General features: G+C 38.5%; 1 protein-coding gene across 1 annotated transcript in view; it reads right to left on the reverse strand.

Moving 5' to 3' along the window:
- Positions 1–17,205, reverse strand: part of LOC135612555 (uncharacterized) — a 31,320-nt gene extending 14,115 nt beyond the window's left edge. Inside the window, exons 1-10 of the mRNA XM_065108986.1 lie at positions 16,924–17,205; positions 16,040–16,143; positions 15,474–15,560; positions 15,246–15,321; positions 15,078–15,152; positions 14,912–14,965; positions 14,397–14,456; positions 13,835–13,951; positions 12,222–12,316; positions 11,908–12,113 (exon numbers count right to left, since the gene is read on the reverse strand). Of these exons, the coding sequence (XP_064965058.1) occupies positions 11,908–12,113; positions 12,222–12,316; positions 13,835–13,951; positions 14,397–14,456; positions 14,912–14,965; positions 15,078–15,152; positions 15,246–15,321; positions 15,474–15,560; positions 16,040–16,143; positions 16,924–16,962 (913 nt within the window). The 5' untranslated portion in view covers positions 16,963–17,205. The remainder of the gene's footprint in view (positions 1–11,907; positions 12,114–12,221; positions 12,317–13,834; positions 13,952–14,396; positions 14,457–14,911; positions 14,966–15,077; positions 15,153–15,245; positions 15,322–15,473; positions 15,561–16,039; positions 16,144–16,923) is intronic.
- Positions 17,206–18,795: the final 1,590 nt, after the last annotated feature.

Raw genomic sequence — 18,795 nt, forward strand, 5'->3', positions numbered from 1 at the left:
GTCTCTATGTAAAAGGAAACATAAAAGAAATTTATCCCTATTGTATGGACTAAATACTTCATAAAATGATAAATGAAACAGATCACCTAGTATTTTTTTGGTGATACCAATCGTTAGGGGTAAATACACCAGTACCATACCATTTATGAAACTAGTATCGGTTTGCTTCCATTTATGTATGAACATATATCTAGTTCCTTCCTTTTATCCTCATATTTTACTATGATGTATAGAATTATGAAAATTAATAAACATAGCCGAGAGTGAATTCATAGCTCCATTGGAGCAGACAAGATGATTTGAGATACTTCGTCCCTCAGTACAAATATGTTGGTATGATAACAATAAGATGGTAATGTCCCAACTATTTGGGTCAATTACATGGCTCTTTTGCTGCCCTTGCACCACGTAAAAGATCATATTCTTAGTCAAATTAAGAGTATTCAAATCTTTATTTATAAATTTCTAATAAATTCTTTTAAAATTGCCCTCCACCTCTTCTCGCACCCCTAGCATTTGTAAGGCATATGGTTTCCAATACACCTTTTCTTTTCTAAAACTCAACTTCTATTATAAGACTTCTTTAACCTAATAAAAACCATATGCAAATCTTTCTTCCTCTCTATACCTTTCATATCTTACTCAACTTTCACTCTTTCCCAAAGTTCCGTAATATGGACTCATAATCTTAATTCCTCTATAATTAGAATTTAGAACCGTTCTGGATATCATTATTCTTATAAATTAATACTAAAAAATTCTTTCTCCATTCATTATACATTTTTAAAACACAAAATTTTGTTAAATAAGCTAATCAACCAAACTTTGCCTCGAACTATTAAGCTCTACCAAACCACAAAGGAAAATCATTAAGTCCCACACTCCTATTTATTTTCATTTTATTAAGGCTTATTTAACCTCACTTGCTCTAATTTTATGAACAAATCGATGATTATTAAATCTACCACTATAGTCTATCTTAGAACTAAGTTATTTGTCAAACATTCACCAGATAATTTATTAATATAATTTCTCTAATTTTCCTTAATTTTATTATTATCAATACGTATTTTTTTATCGACATCCTTAATCCATCTAATGTCACCTAAATCCTAACTCTTTCTTTCATTAACTTTAGCAATTCAACATATATCCTTTTCCATCCTAATATCACTTGACAATAACACTTGGTATATTAAGTATGACAACCCCTACTTCACCAGAAATCCAAACAATAGCTAAACTTTGGTTGAATGACAGTTCAGTTTTTGTTTCTTATATACCTTCAAATTTCATTGTCCTTATTTTCGGGTGCTATTTTAAATTTTTTGTAGATGCATATTTTGAGCTAGGTTCCAAGTTCCAGTTTCATTTTAGGTACATAATGAATTGAAAAGATGCCTAAAGCACTAGGAATTATGTTTTAAAAGATATAGATTTTTCATAGGGTCTGGAGAATTACGAGTTATATTACTACTGGAATACTGTAAGCCTATAAAAAGATTGATTATAGCACTCTTGATTTAAGTCATTAACATTAGAGAAGATTAGTGTTAGGTCCATGAAAGAAATAGTAAGCAAGTTCCCCATCATTTATAGTGCAAGGCCATTGATTTTCTTGGGCAAGGGTTGATACAATATGCTTCAACATTTGGTGTATGTCTAGTGTGGTGTTGTATCTTCTGTACTTTTTCTTTTTCCTTCTTTTTTTCTTTCTCCTTTTGATATCATAATAAACTATGAACCTAAAAACTGTACCACCTATAGTACCCAATGAAGTCAAGGAGCGCTCATGCGTTCACCTAGGCACCTTGTCACAGACGGCCATTGTGCACTTGCAACACCTTCGTCAAAAAACCGTTCATCACTAATATTTTCTTGTATAGTTTGGCACTATGTTTTGCCTAATTTTTGTCATTTTTCTTGGTTTTTATAAGCCTAGGTAGTTTGCAAGGCTGCACAACGCCCGTTCACCGAACTAGGCAAAACAGGCCCAAAACTACCTCGCTTTCACGTGTCGTGGTCCGATTTCTCAAGCCTATGGTGTGGTCCATATTAGACCCCAATAACCCACAAGTGGCACAAGGCGAGATAGGGCTTTTGGTAGTGTTGGTTCATAATTGGATTCATAAGTTTGTATGCAAAATGTGCGTAGACCTGCCTTACACCCCGGCTCCCTGTTGAGTTGCCATTTGTGGACTTTCGATTGTCATTTTCCCTACCAAAGTCCGTATTTGCTCTCTTTCTCTAAGTGTTTACTAGATTGCTTGTTTGCTAGGCAACAACTGTGAGACGTCGAGACTTGTCTGCCACTTATTTTCTGAAATGTAATCAACTTTCTCTTTTGCAAGTCCTTCGAGACCTATACGAGGTTGCAGGTCCTTCGGGACTTGTACGAGGTTGCTTCTCGACTAATCTTTTACAGATGAATATCACAAGAGTGCCTCACAATTTAGGCAATTTTAGCTAAATCTGTGACAACATGATAACTAGTCCAAGTGAGCACCATCAATTGGGTGTAGCCCAAGAGTCGAGTTGGCCAGGCACTCGCCTGACTGAAATCAAGTCCAGGTCAAGCATATTAGTTGATTCTAGTTCAATCGAACCAAATCAAACCCTCTTCACCGCAACCTCTCCCTTGCGCACACACACGAGCCCCTACCCCCTTCAGAAACCTAATCAAGGAACAAAAGAGTGGGATCGACATCTTCCTCTCCATCGACGAATGGTAGCGACGTCTTCCTTCGACGAGCTCTTCCTAGGTATCTCTCTCTCCTCCTCCCCCTTCATCGTTACATCCTCCCCAAACCCCAATAGCACCCCTTTCCCTCTGACGCAACTACCTGTTAGGATCAAGAGCACTAAAGGGAGTGGGGGGGGGGTGAATTAGTGCAACGGAAATCTTTCGATGATAAAAAACGTTCGAACGATAAAAGCGATTTCGGTGTGAAAGCCGATTCTAAGATTGCTTTAACTTAAGATCAAGCGAGATGACGTTAAAGTCAATCTATGAAGGCAGTTTGCAGTTATGATGAAAATCAGAATATAAACGCAAACTGAAATACGATGTTCGTACGATAAAAGCGATTTCGGTATGAAAGCCGATTCGTAAACCACTTTAACTTGAGATGAAAAGAGATGCAGTTAAAGCAAAGATATAAAGGCAGTTTGCAGTTATGATGGAAATCAGAACGTAAGCGCAAACTGAAATATGATGTTCGTACGATAAAACTTATTTGCGTCTAAACGCCGATTCGGAAAGCACTGAACTTTGAAACACGTTCGTAAAAGCACAAAAGGCAGTAAGCTATTAAGGAGGTTTGCAGTAAAGATAAGATGCTCAAAGTAAATGCAAACCGAGATTTAGAGCGGTTCGGTCAATCTTGACCTACTCCACTTTTGGCTTCCTCCACCGACGAGGTCACCGACGTCAACTAGAGGCCTTCCGTCAATAGGCGAAGGCCAACCACCCTTTTACAGTTTCACTCCTTTTGACGGGCTTAGGAGACAACCCTTACAGAATTTTCTCTCCTCTCTTTAAAGCTCAGAAATTGGAAGAAAAGAGGGAGAAGAACTTTTGGCCTTTACAACAATTTTGAGCTCTAAAAATCACAGAACAAGATCAGGATTTCGGTGTGTGTTCAGTGCCCTTTCAGTGCTGAATGGGTGGGGTATTTATAGGCCCCAACCGAGTTTGAATTTGGAGCTCAAAACTGTCAATTCCCGGAATTCCGGGATTTGGCGGTTGCACCTCCTGACTGGGGCGGTTGCACCGCTTGGCAGAGCTCGAAGACTAAGCCTCTGGGCGGTGCCACCTCCTGTCAGGGGCAGTTGCACCTCCTGCCGGAGCTCGAAGACTGAGCTCAGGCGGTGCCACCGCCTGACTGAGGCGGTTGCACGTCCTGCCAGAGCTCGAAGACCGAGCTCAGGCGGTGCCACCTCCTGTCAGAGGAGGTTGCACCGCCCAGTCTCGCTCGGAGACTGAGCCCAAGCGGTGCCACCTCCTAGCTAGGGCGGTTGCACCGCCCAGTCTCGCTCGGAGACTTAGCCTAGGCGGTGCCACCTCCTGGCTTGGGCGGTTCAACCGCCTGGCAGAAATCAGGGTCCGAATGGATTGATCCATTCGGCCCAATTTGGGTTTTTCAGGGGCCCAATTGCCCCAAGATTAAGTTAATGGGATCACCTCCCATTTCCTACTTAATCATTATGCTAACTACGATATTTCCTAAGACATTTACTGCAACTTGCCCCGGTGCGTCAATCGCTTCTTCCGGCAAGCTTCCGGCGAACTTCCGTCGATCATCCGATGAACCCTCGGTGATGCTCCTGCGGACTTCCGACAAACTCCTGGACTTGCGACGATCCACTTGGCGAGTTCTGACGAGCTTCTTTGGCAAGCTCATGGACTTCTCGGATTTGTTCCCGCAGAACCTCCGACGACTGTCCGAACTTCCGTCGAACTCTCAAACTCCCAATGTGATCATTGTCTTGACTCCGGCGCAACTCCTGCTGCATATCTTACTTTCATCGTAGTTAATCCTGCACACTTATCTCAACATATAGAATAGACAACAAATGACAATTGACTTCATCATCAAAATCCGAGATTCAACAATCTCCCCCTTTTTTATGATGACAATCAATTGATAATGGAGTTAACCTTAACTCCCCCTGTCTATATGCCATACTTGAGATAAGTCATTCTTGAATTCAAACCCTTTGAATTCAAGAGACATATTGATAAGTTAAAATCATTTAAACTTATCAATACTCCCATCATGATTCCCATCATGATGTATCTCTCTGAAGATGATGTCAAAGCTTGACATTCATTTTCAAATTTTACATTACAAGTTTGAATGATGGTAATAGTAGCAATTCATCATATTGTAAGATATCAACATGTAAAACTGCGAAGTAAGATTTTGATATCATTACATGATGCACACATTTTAAATGTTTTAGCAATTATAACATTTCATCACATGGTAAGATATCAATACGTAAAATTACGATGCAAGTTTTTTGATATCTTGTCACGATACAAACAAGGCATAATGCAAATTATAACAATCATAGCATCTATTCATATATCTCTTGGTGATGCAAGCATGGCATTAATACTCATATATTTCTCCCCTTTTGTCATCAACAAAAAGCATGATAGTTGTGATACCAGGAGAACAATATAAGCAAATTTTGAGCATAAGTGTGATAGTCGTTCATGCTTTTACTAGGTTCAAGTTATTTTCCAATAGTAAGTGATAGGAAATCAATTGTAGATCGCTTTGAATACTTCTTCCTTTTTATTTGTTATAATCTTTTTGCATGAAGAAGGAAGGTCATTTGTGATACCAGCTATTTGTGAGTTTACTTGAGTGAAGTTAAAACCGATGAGAGATTAAATCATGAAGTTAAAGTCGATGAGAGATTGAATCATGCTTCATTTTTACAGGTATCAAGATATGTATGTGAAACAAATCTTTGCAAGTAAAAACACTATCATTCATATTTCAAGATGTAATTCATAAGCAGAAATCATTTCATCAAATCCATTTCAGAAAAATATTTTTCATATAATAAGTGTATGAGAAAATCCGATTTTTAGGATACCAATTGTTAAGCGAATCCTTTCATGCATTCGGACAAGACTATGCTATACAATCATGAAGACAAAACATGCTTATTGTTATGGAAATTTTTGTATTCAACACATAATTTCCAACATGTTATTTAGGCATGTAATGGCGGTCAAGTGATTTAATCATTCAATAAAGTCCGAAAAATAATTTTAACTAGTTTATGTGTTCGGACACATCAACATTCCTAATTCTCTTCTTATGAAATCAAATTGTTCTTCACTTAGAGATTTTGTAAAAATATCAACTGGTTGATGTTTAATATTATGGCAATATAATAACATGACGCATCAACTGCATTGGTATATCATTTTCACAAATCATGGAAACCAAGACACAAGGTTTTCAAAAACTTTTAGTTTCGATGTAAAATCCGACAGTGAGTAACGAGATTAAACAATGAGTGATGTTTGTAACTCTACTCACAAATAAATACATCAGGTAACCGTATCAAAGATCAAGGCACAAGGCATTGTGATCATAGTGAGTAACATAAAGAGTTTACAATACACATATAAGCTCATTCAGGAGGTGGAAAATTAAAATGCCTAAATAAAGAGTTAAATTGTCGATGAATTTGCTGCAGCTCAGATAGGATTTTATCTTGTCGATGTTCAAGCTGTTCTTGTCTTTGTTCAAATCGGTCCATCCGAATCCCAATATCTTCGACAGATGATGCAGGAGCTTGCTCAAATGAATGTGTTTCCTCAAAGGGACAGATCGGAGGAGATTGAGTACCCCTAAAGACTGGTGTTTCCGATTCTGGTTTAGGTTGAGGGGGATCGGTTCTTCTAAGCATTCTAACCCAGTTACCATTTCTATAAACACATCTTAATCGGTGAAGTAGATTTTTATTTATTATGCTAAACCTATCTACTTTTATTACTTCTTCTTCCGGTGGTCTTGGAATATCGTAGGCTTTCAGTATTCTAGTGATTATACCACCATATGGAAGCATCATGTCTTTCTTAGATAGTTCTAACATGTTTTGCTGGATAAGATAACCAAGACAGATGTCATGTCCTTTCATGATCCAATACATAGTTCCTAATTCTATTACTTCATCATGATGGTATTGTTTAGGGAGAATGATGCTAATTAGGATATGATGAAGTACCTTAGTGTTTAGTGGCAGTAGATGTTCACAACTTTTAGGAACAAATGCTAAGTTGGGATTGGCGAAAATTATTCCTAAGGCTTCAACATATGTTGTCCCAACAGTTTCATCATCTCATGATCCTCTAAAGTAGAGTCCTCTATTTTTTATGGGAATGCCTATCATATCGTAAATGAATTTATCCGTAATGGAGATGTGTTGTCCTAAGAGATAGGTAGACATTCTTTCTTCTTCATCTACTTGTATATTGTTGTAAAACAATCTAACAAGTCTTGGATAGATGGGTTCACTAATTTGTAAAATAGGGAGTAGATCTAAGTTTGCAAACCATTGGATTGTCTCTAAGTCTCTTAGTTCATTTAAATCTACATGTTTTCCTTTATTGACACTCTAAGTTCGAAAGAGTAAAACTTTTCAGCATGATATTTTGAATCGAAAAGGGTAAGATCAAAATCTTCCACTAATCTCCGCTTCCCTTTGTCCCTTGAGGATCTTCTAGACCCCATAACTACTGCTATTTAAGAGGATAGTAATGAGCAAGAGTAAATGAATCAAAAACAGAATTTAATGGGTTCTTAGAGAATACCTTAGTGAGATCTTCAATAGAAGGAGAGATTGTTGATCTTTTACTTCAAAATGAGGAGTATTTGGGATGCTATGAGGGGTGAAATGGAGGTGGCGAAGCTTTGGAAGAGTAAAGAGGGGAAGGGAGTGAGTTGGGGTCGGTTCCACCGCCGGCCCTAGCTCGGGTTAAAAAGAGGCAGAGTTGTGGGCGGTTGCACCGCTGGCTGGGGCGGTGCAACCACTTGCAACACGTGACAGCCGGAGGTGCTACCTCCAGCTGGGGCGGTGAGCACTTGTTCTGACTGCAGTGTGATCTGATTTGAATGTTTTTGACTTAAGAAGAATTTTCATTTAGAGCAATCAACTTTACTTGCGTAATTACGTAAGAATTTTCATTGTAAGACAAGAAATTTTGCATGATCAAGATAGATCTTGTGACATGCATACTCTAAATGTCGTGCATATGTTTGTGACAGATTGTTCAAGTCGGTAAGCCTTGCAAGTTTATGACAAACTTAATAAGTTCATGATATAGTTGGATTCGAACGAATGACATCAATGGGTTCAAAAATCCAGAGGATATGTGAAGTGAGAATCATGGGTTTCCAATAGGATTGTATCTATATCGCATTTGTAATTTTAATTTTCTAATCCTCTTCTGTTATTTAGGCTAGAGAGCATCGCGACTTCTTTTTGGATCTCGGGTCATGAATATCGAGAATCCAAAGAGCAGGATATTATTTCTTGCTCCCAGCTTATGATGTTTTATGTCTTTACAAGAAAAGATGATCTTTAGGTACCCATTTGCTTTTGGGTGCCTCAAAAATAGATCTACATTGTTTATCATGTTGCATAGAATTTATCATGGTTCCTTTAGGAACCCAAATTAATTTGTTCAGACTAATTTTCTTGAATGGACAATAATTCGTTTAATGTCCAAGTTTGCAACAAAAGTTTCATTTGCTTTGGTGTCGAACATGTAAGATGGGGCCTTTTATGAAGGTGGTTGGATTTTGGTGAAGACTTCTCACAAATCCGATTCCACTTCTTTTGGGAACGTGACCCTTATTTGCAAGGATCATGTTCAAGGACTTGCTACCAACCTCGAATTTCTTCTAGGTGTCCTTAAGTAGCAAGTTTTCCTTTTGAAGAGTTTCTAGATCATGGCATTTTATGCATGAACCTAAACTATCATGATATTCAGCTTTTAACTTATCGAAATTACAAGTAAGACTATCATGCTCCTTTTTTAGCAATTTATATTTTCTACTAATAATCTTGCATTCATCAAATAAGTCATGGAAGGCATTTAATAATTCATCAAATGATAAATCTACATCTATTAAATTCGTTACCTCCTCTCCGATGGCCATTAAGGCGTAATGAGCAACTTGCTCGGTGTTGGACTCCTCTTCTTCGGACGCGCTCGAGTAATCCCATATTGCTTTGAGCGCCTTCTTCTTTGATGTTCTCTTTTTGACTTGGGGACAATCACTCTTGTAGTGTCCCGTCTTTTTGCACTCATAGCAAATAACTTGGTCCTTCTTGGGTTCAAGTTTATTTTTTGTGTCATTCTTAAACTTGTTTCTTTTAATGAATTTTTTAAATTTTCTTGTTAGAAGTGCCAAGTCATCGTCACAGTCCTCATCACTTGAGTTTTCTCTCAAGTGGTCTTCTGAAGTTCTAAGTGTCATATCCTTCCTGTTCTTTGGAAGGATGTCTTCTTGCTCTTCATGAGCTTTGCAAGTCATCTCGTAAGTCATTAATGACACGATTAGTTCTTCAAGAGGAAAGTTGTTTAGATCTTTCGCCTCTTGAATAGCAGTGACTTTAGGATCCCAACTCTTAGGAAGGGATCTTAGAATCTTATTTACGAGCTCAAAATCTGAAAAACTTTTTCCGAGTCCTTTTAAACCGTTGACGACATCCGTGAAACGGGTAAACATGTCGCCAATAGTCTCACTCGGTTTCATCCGGAAAAGTTCGAAAGAATGTAACAAAAGATTGATTTTTGACTCTTTCACTCTACTTGTGCCTTCGTGAGTCACTTCGAGTGTGTGCCAAATATCAAATGCGGTTTCACAAACCGAAACACGGTTGAACTCGTTTTTATCAAGCGCACAAAATAAGGCATTCATAACCTTTGCATTAAGAGCGAAAGCCTTCTTCTCCAATTCATTCCAATCGATCATTGGAAGAGAAGACTTCGAAAATCCATTTTCGACAAGATTCTAAAGTTCAAAATCCATAGAAATAAGAAAGATCCTCATTCGGGTCTTCCAATAGGTGTAGTCCGTCCCATTGAACATGGGTGGACGTGTAATAGAATGGCCCTCTTGGTTTCCGACGTATGTCATCTCTCTTGGGTTTTAATCCGTTTGAGAGTTAACCTTGCTCTGATACCAATTGTTAGGATCAAGAGCACTAAGAGGGGGGGTGAATTAGTGCAGCGGAAATCTTTCAACGATAAAAAACGTTCGAACGATAAAAGTGATTTCAGTGTGCAAGCCGATTCTAAGATTACTTTAACTTAAGATCAAGCGAGATGACGTTAAAGTCAATCTATGAAGGCAGTTTGCAGTTATGATGAAAATCAAAATATAAGCGCAAACTGAAATACGACGTTCGTACGATAAAAGCGATTTCGGTATGAAAGCCGATTCGTAAACCACTTTAACTTGAGATGAAGCGAGATGCAGTTAAAGCAAAGATATAAAGGCAGTTTGCAGTTATGATGGAAATCAGAACGTAAGCGCAAACTGAAATATGATGTTCGTACGATAAAACTGATTTGCGTCTAAACGCCGATTCGGAAAGCACTGAACTTTGAAACACGTTCGTAAAAGCACAGAAGGCAGTAAGCTATTGAGGAGGTTTGCAGTAAAGATAAGATGCTCAAAGTAAATGCAAATCGAGATTTAGAGTGGTTCGGTCAATCTTGACCTACTCCACTTTTGGCTTCCTCCACCGACGTCAACTAGAGGCCTTCCGTCAATAGGCGAAGGCCAACCACCCTTTTACAGTTTCACTCCTTTTTGACGGGCTTAGGAGACAACCCTTACAGAATTTTCTCTCCTCTCTTTAAAGCTCAGAACTTGGAAGAAAAGAGGGAGAAGAACTTTTGGCCTTTACAACAATTTTGAGCTCTAAAAATCACAGAACAAAATCAGGATTTCGGTGTGTGTTCAGTGCCCTTTCAATGTTGAATGGGTGGGGTATTTATAGGCCCTAACCCAGTTTGAATTTGGAGCTCAAAACTGTCAATTCCCGGAATTCCGGGATCTAGCAATTGCACCTCCTGACTGGGGCGGTTGCACCGCCTGGCCGAGCTCGAAGACTGAGCCTCTGGGCGGTGCCACCTCCTGTCAGGGGCGGTTACACCTCCTGCCAGAGCTTGAAGACTGAGCTCAGGCGGTGCCACCGCCTGATTGAGGCGGTTGCACCTCTTGCCAGAGCTCGAAGACCGAGCTCAAGCGGTGCCACCTCCTGTCAGGGGAGGTTGCACCGCCCAGTCTCGCTCGGAGACTGAGCCCAGGCGGTGCCACCTCCTGGCTAGGGCGGTTGCACCGCCCAGTCTCGCTCGGAGACTTAGCCCAGGCGGTGCCACCTCCTGGCTTGGGGGGTTCAACCGCGTGGCAGAAATCAGGGTCCGAATGGATTGATCCATTCGGCCCAATTTGGGTTTTTCAGGGGCCCAATTGCCCCGAGATTAAGTTAATGGGATCACCTCTCATTTCCAACTTAATCATTGTGCTAACTACGATATTTCCTAAGACATTTACTGCAACTTGCCCCGGTGCGTCAATCTCTTCTTCCGGCGAGCTTTCGGCGAACTTCCGTCGATCATCCGATGAACCCTCGGTGATGCTCCTGCGGACTTCCGGCAAACTCCTGGACTTGCGACGATCCACTTGGCGAGTTCCGACGAGCTTCTTTGGCAAGCTCATGGACTTCTCGGATTTGTTCCCGCAGAACCTCCGACGACTGTCCGAACTTCCGTCGAACTCTCGAACTCCCAACGTGATCATTGTCTTGACTCCGGTGCAACTCCTGCTGCATATCTTACTTTCATCGTAGTTAATCCTGCACACTTATCTCAATATATAGATTAGACAACAAATGACAATTGATTTCATCATCAAAATCCGAGATTCAACACTACCTCCATCACCTTATTGCCTGAGCTTTCTCAATACTCGATTGACTCGTCCTCTATCATGGCCAAACCCAACCCCCCCCCCCTCTCTCTCCCTTCTTTGCCACAACTATCGACAATTCCCCCTACCTACCTCCCCCCTTCCTCCTGCAACCAACATCTTCCCAATTTGACCCATATGGGTTAGACCAAAGCACTCAAAATGGGGGTGGTTTGCACTTGTGGTAGTTTCTTGTTAGAGGCATATTTCATTCTAAAAAAGACCTTAAATAGGAAATCCAACGAACTCCTTCCCAATTTGACCCAAAGCCTACGCCAGACTTTCTAGGTGGTACTCTTGCAACCTTCATTGTCATTAAGCAAAAGCCCAGTTCATCCTTTTCAAATAAGTTGCAGAAACTAAAGGATACAATACAACTTTAATTACATACCTAATTGTGTCAACATGGCCTGTAGAGTTTCAGAATCTACATGGCTAAGTGGTGCATGCAAATGCTGACTTCTTAAGTAATGAACTGAAACAGCCGAGGCAGATCTTTTGGGATCCAGCAACGAGATGCAAACAGATAGAGTATGGACAAGAGCAGATTTGGATGGTGAATTTTCCAATGCATGGCCAAATATCCTTGCAACAAAGCTGCATACAAACAGAGTGAAGAAAAACATGATCAAGATGGATAAAGTAGTTTGGACAACACTGTTAAAGCAACCACATCTGTCGAGGATAAAATAACAAGACAGAAACCTTTGACTGGAAAGTTTGGCTGCTAAAGCTGAAGGAGTATTTCGAATAATGGCCATCAAAACCTCAGCCGCATTAGCATTAACTTCAGCAGGGTACTGCTCAATTTGTAAGATGTGAATTCATGAAAAATGATTGATACACTATAAAAATAAACATATTTTTTACGCATAAAGAACAACCTATTCACCAAAATCTAGAGAACAAATATTTATGTCAAGATGTCGTAAACTCGAAATACAATAATAGAACATTATTTATGTCAAGATGTAGCAAACTCCAAATGCAATAACAATGTGTGGCCAAAAGACATTGCAATAACAAATGCAATAACAATGCTATTCAGATAAGACCTATGGTTATTGAAACGAGCTTCTGTAATCCAACTAGGAGTAACTAAAGTTTATAGCCAAACTAAGAAAATTATAGAACTACAAAATCAATGTTGATGACCTTGTTAAGCATCATCACAACATGATATGAGGACCATGCAAGGTATAACAAGCATTTACAAGAAGTAACCTTTGCTTAAATAAATGTGAAAAAGATATGTAGTCAATCTCAAATACAAGACAGGTATAGCTATTCAGTTCTATGAACATAACATAATTGTAAAAGGAGTTCAAGCATCTGTTTGCAAGTATAACTACAAAAAAATAAAAGAAAGTATGAGATGGAATTTGATGATAAACAGAAAGAAAATACTTGAAAATTAACAGTATCTCTTTCAGCAACATACTTCCAGCTACACGCTGACAGTTAAAACCTAATGGGAGTTTTAAGGACACTCTAGGAATTTTGGACACAACATGACTGACAACACCACAGCAGTTTATATAAGATCAAACACATGGGTTCAAACAGGATAACCAGAACTAGACCCTTGTTCTAGTTTTAAGGACAATCTAGGAATTTTGGACACAACGTGATTGACAACACCACAGCAGTTTAAATAAGACCAAACATGCAGGTCCAACCAGGATAATGGAGAACTAGACCCCAGTTTGATATAGTTTGGCTACAAGATCCATAATGTAATTTTTTTTTAAAAAGGACTGAATCAGGTTCAACAAACCAACCTTTTACAATCCAGAAAAACTGACCAATCCAAACAAGACAAAGCTGCCTTTGCAATGCCCCCAAAAATAATTAAAAGGTCCACCTTTGTCCTGTTTGTAACTGTCATTGGTTGTGGGCACTTTGTCCTTTAGGATATTTTTAATAAAAAGAGTAGGAAAAAAGTAAAAAACAGACGACTTTAGAATCAAGCCCTAAGTTGCTGTCCTATACCTTGGTAGAGCCATAACTCTTGACATGTAGTTTTTCCTATCCTAATTGATATTATTGTATCCCTATATATTAATATTTCATTTTTTATATGTTCAGTTAAAAATGCTATCTGACCCTGACCAGTGATCTAATGTCCTAAGACTTGGCCAGGATGCCACTCAGTCCAAATCTGAAACTATAGTTCACAGAATAGCAAATAAGCTACATGATCATAACCCGAACAAATGGAGAATTTGGTCAAAAGTATATGCATATGACTTAGTGACCTATTGTATTATTAAAATGCTTCGACATGAAGGAAAGATGGTGTGCAGCAAAGCACTTACTGATGGACTCAATTTATCGACGATCATCTCAGGAAGATTGGTATCTGCCAACCACTGCATGATATCCATGTAGTTTGGATATGTATGATTGTCAGCACCAACAAGATGAATCAAGATCTGAAAAAAGACAAACAAAGACACAAATTGGATTATCATCTTCAACCCGGGTAAAAGCAGAAACGAAAAAATGGAAGCACAATCACAAAGATGAAAGAATATCAGACAGCAAGAACTGATTTGGTTTAAAACTGTGGCAGTATACTGCATAGTAACTAATAAGAACATCAAATTGGAAATCATTTACTCAGTAAGCTATACAAGACATCAATAATCAAGATCTAAAGGATATAATAGGAATTAAGAAGGCATTCACTCATCAAGATATTAAAGACAATAATAATGATGATTAAAAAAGCCAGACATGTATTTACTACAGACCAACTTTATTATGAATTAATTGCCTTGAAAAACAGAAGCTGACCAATATAATGCAGATATATTGGATGTTGAAGACTAAGATAAAAGGTACAGAGACAGTTAAGACTTAGCATTAAGCACTAACCTCCATAATCGATGTTATACCTATTAAATCAACCAAATGGTGGAAGACAGCTTCATGGGTCTGATGCAAAAGAATCCAGAGAATAAATCAGCACAGATAGCACAAAGATTGCATAAAACCTCACTACAGCAAGCATAAAACTTGTGTAAAGCAAAAGAGAATGTATTCTTAATGACCTGTGCAATTCTAATTCAAAATGTTGACAACAATTATAGTTTCAACTGTGAGAATCAGAATTCTAAAGACTGTGACTTGCTAATCTCAACCTACAGACAACAAACTTACTGACCTACATTTCATATAACAACTAATATTCTGCACAAATAAAAAAAATAAAGGTAAAAAGTCATCTAGATGAATCCCTAATGACTAAAGTTGTCAAGCCTTCCACAGATTGAAGCTAACATTTTAAAGCAAAACCAAAAAAAATAGATAACAACAAAAACCAGGAACCAAAATAATGAGCCATTTTTGTGAATAACATTTCCAGACAAAGCAATGAAAGTGAAACTTACTTGAACATACATCATAAGAGAAGTGGTCTTCCTAAACATCAGGCACACCACAACCTAGCAAATAACACGAGATTGCAATCAGCTATTTAATCAAATCAAGTCCAACAAATTCTGGCCCTGACTGTTCCATTAAAATATAAAATACTAAGCAGCAATAGTCACAGACCTTGCTAAAGTACCCAGCTAACATTGAATTATGTGTATGATTTGGTTCAAGAAATGAGAAAAGCCTGTTCATCAGCTGCAGTAACAAAAAATATAGTAAAAGTAAACAAACTAAAAATTTCATGTGCCAAGGAGGGTAGATGAATATCATTAATGTGCAGTAACTTACATCTTCATCTTCCACCAAGGTTTTCAGAATGACATCTATTTCACAAGTAAATATCTCACAGGCGATCAATGGGAACCTATATCATTCAGGAGACAAAGGCCAAAGAAAAAAAAGTAGCCCTTGTAATTAATAAGCTCAAAAATTGAGCAAGAAAAAGAAAAGGAATTGAAATTATTTCTTAATTAACAAGTGACAAGCAAAACAACTTTATTTGACAATGGAACATACTTATAGGAGTGCTTGCTATCCACATCTTCAGGAGGATCTTCAATAATATACTGGACCAACTGTTCTACCTGAGCACGATCTCTAAGACTGAAAGCAAATGAAGAGCACTTATGAGGAAACTAGTGCAGATGTTAAAGGACTCTAAATCTGAGATTCACAAAAGTTTAGTAAAAGTAATTCATGATTCCATCATACAGAGAACTCAATACTATGTGTGGACACTCAAAAGAATTTTTTGATCAAAGTTACCACCTTGTGAACACTACTATTATCTTTTTTTTATACATGGACCTCCCAAAAGGAAAAAACTTTGAAAGAAACATGAGTTTCAAGGAAGTGCTTAGATCAATTGCATTAAAGATAATTATGCAATGATTCACAACCCCAACCCAACATCATATGGAGAGGAGAAACATCCCAGTTACAAATCCCGCCTAATTATGCAGTTAATATAGAAACTTGATTTGGTTTTATGAGCATCATTACATGATATTACAGCCACTTTTTGTCAAAAAAATTTAATTACAACACCACATTAGTAATATGTATGCAACGATGAATATTACAAATTAATAAGTCGTGTGTTTAAAGCTTTGCATTCTTGAATTATTTCTTCTTCATCCAGAAGTTCTTCCAAGGTGAAGCTATCCTTATCCAAGATAAATTCCACCTGCAGAATTGGCAACAGAAACAAAAGTAAGTCTGTGACCTGATTAGAGAAGATATCAAATGATATATTCTTTCAAAACAGTAACTAACAGAATGTTTAAATTTGCTTGACAAAGCTAACGACAGAAGAATGTTAAGTAGGCTAGGCACCAAACATGCAGCGTGGTCTTCTACGCTACCATTAGCTCATGCCCTCATGAGCAACCCAAGATTTTCAAGAATCATAAATGCAGGGTCTACTTCCATCTATGAACACGGTGCCCTCAATGCGTAGGCCCACAAACATTTTTGCAAGGTTCTGGTACGAAATATTGGCTCAATTTAAAATCGTTGTTATGTTTAAAAGAAAAACAAACAAAAAAGAATCAGCAGGAAAGGATGCAACACTTGTATTCATTCCAAGATAATAAATTTTAACGGAGAAATTTCTTTTGTTTTAGAATCAAACACCAAAATCAAGAGAATATGGCATCTGTGCAGCTATTATAATACCATCCAGAATTTAATACTATTCAGAACCGCTGCAAGCGCTTAGAAAATATCATGAGTCAGAATGCTAACGAAGTTGCGGAAAATTGGACCAAGTTTGAGATGGATGCCGCTACGACGAGCAAAGGTGATTAGATAAGACAACAGAGAAACTGAGTATGCTTAAAGTTAGCATGACCAAGCCAGCGAATCAACAAACAACACAAGAAAACAAAAGAAAACAAGCCACCCAATTCGTCACGGAAGCGACAGATATAAAATCGGCGGATGTACGCGCGAGCGCGCAACTTACCGGAGACGAGGCGGGGAGATTGGGAATTCGCCAGAACATCTCCGACTTAGCTAGCGGATCGAGCTACGAGGATAGCTCCGACAGGACCGAAAACCCACAGATTCCACGGAAGCGGGCGAGTTCGTCCAGCGCAGAATGGTGGCCGAGCAACTGAAAGAACAGCTTGGGCAGTGGCGGCGATGAGGCCCAAGAGGAAGAGAGAAGGCTGAGAAGAGTAAGCCCTAGATTTGGGGGTGGAGAGAAAGAGGTAGGCGTCTCCTTTGTTACGAGGAGAATGCGAAAAATATAAAAGAGACGCATAAAGAAGAATCGGGGGAAGTTGAGGTGGGTCAGGAGTTGGGTCCAAATTTGTGTCGCTAAAAGTTAAGGCCACACCACAAAAGAATCTTTTATAACCGGCCGAACCGTCACTCGTCAATATAGTCGCAGGCAGTGTCCGTCATGTAGGGCCTGCCTGCAGGTATTGGTTGAATCACTCCACGGGTATATTGTCGACGTAATTACGGAGATGCTCTTTCTCTTTTTTCATTCTCCGGATGACCTGCTGCTACAGGTTAAGCAAAGATTCAATTCGACCGGTGACCAGAACCAGCCGGTACTCTCAATTCAAAAGACGAAAAAAAGGGTCTTGTGCGACATCACACGTCTCCCCACTTCCTCCGGTTTACATATCCTCCACTACACAGTTTCGAAATATGATAATCGCCCCTACAAAGCCCATCGGTTAAAAATTTAGTTATCAGTTGTGAAAATTATGTTTAAAATATTTTTAAAAAGTTCCAAGTACCTTTGTTTTTTCTCATCTATTATTTTAAAACTCATTTCGTGCCTTTCATAAATATCATAAGGATTTACATCAAATATTTAACAAAATATAAAAGATTTAGCTAATAGGGATGAGATTATGAAATAAAGTTGGGAGTCCGCAAGGGAGTCACGAAGAGTACTAACATTTATTGAGGCGTCACTGTCAAATCAACTAATAAATATTAAGTATAATGATAATGTTACAATTTTTTGAATTTTATAATGATATATATTAAGCTTAATTATAATATATATATATATATATGTGCAATTCTATCAATATTTATAGTAACAAGTAATAATATATGTTGATATATGTTGTGCTCCACTTCCGTTGTGTGGTGGAATAGAAAAGACGGAAGAAGGCAAACCGACCGTTCTCGAAAAATAGCGTGATTGATGAGCTTGTGGACAACCACGTCCACAGGAAACAAAAACGTGCGAGTTGTCTGTCCAAACGGAGATGTGGTGATTGTAAAGGAGGTATTGCGAGGCACTGTACCACTTGCTGCTTGGGCCATCTAATCATGTGATATCATCGTCGTGGGTGGGAACAATGCCTAATATGGAATTGTAATTCTGAAAATAGTATATTTATTATTATGATGTCTAACGTGAGACATATATATATATATATAGTAGTATGAATAAAATATCATAGTGATAGAGGATATTTAAGTATCACCTAATGGGCCATCATCTTAGATCATACGTGGTATCACTTCAGAGTCACACATATATAGTTTGACTTAGAAATGATTGCGTCCCGAAGCGATTTCGTCTGGCTCAAAAGGGATACAAAACATAATCCACGTCACTTGAAATCGCACGAAGCAACACCCGTAAGTGGGAAAAAAGCCCCGCACAACACAAGATCAGAACAGTCACCCCAAAACAGATGAACCATCTGTTAGGAACGAGTCGGTACTAAGAGGAGGGGGGGGGGGGGGGGGGGTGAATTAATGCAGTGATAAAATATGTCTTCAAATCGGTTCCAAAAAATCTCTTCGTACGATAAAACTAATTTCGAAAATGCTTAACTTTGAAAGCAAAGTAAGAGCGTAT

Source organism: Musa acuminata, chromosome BXJ2-5, assembly GCF_036884655.1.
Source record: "Musa acuminata AAA Group cultivar baxijiao chromosome BXJ2-5, Cavendish_Baxijiao_AAA, whole genome shotgun sequence".
NCBI classification, from domain to species: Eukaryota; Viridiplantae; Streptophyta; class Magnoliopsida; order Zingiberales; family Musaceae; genus Musa; species Musa acuminata.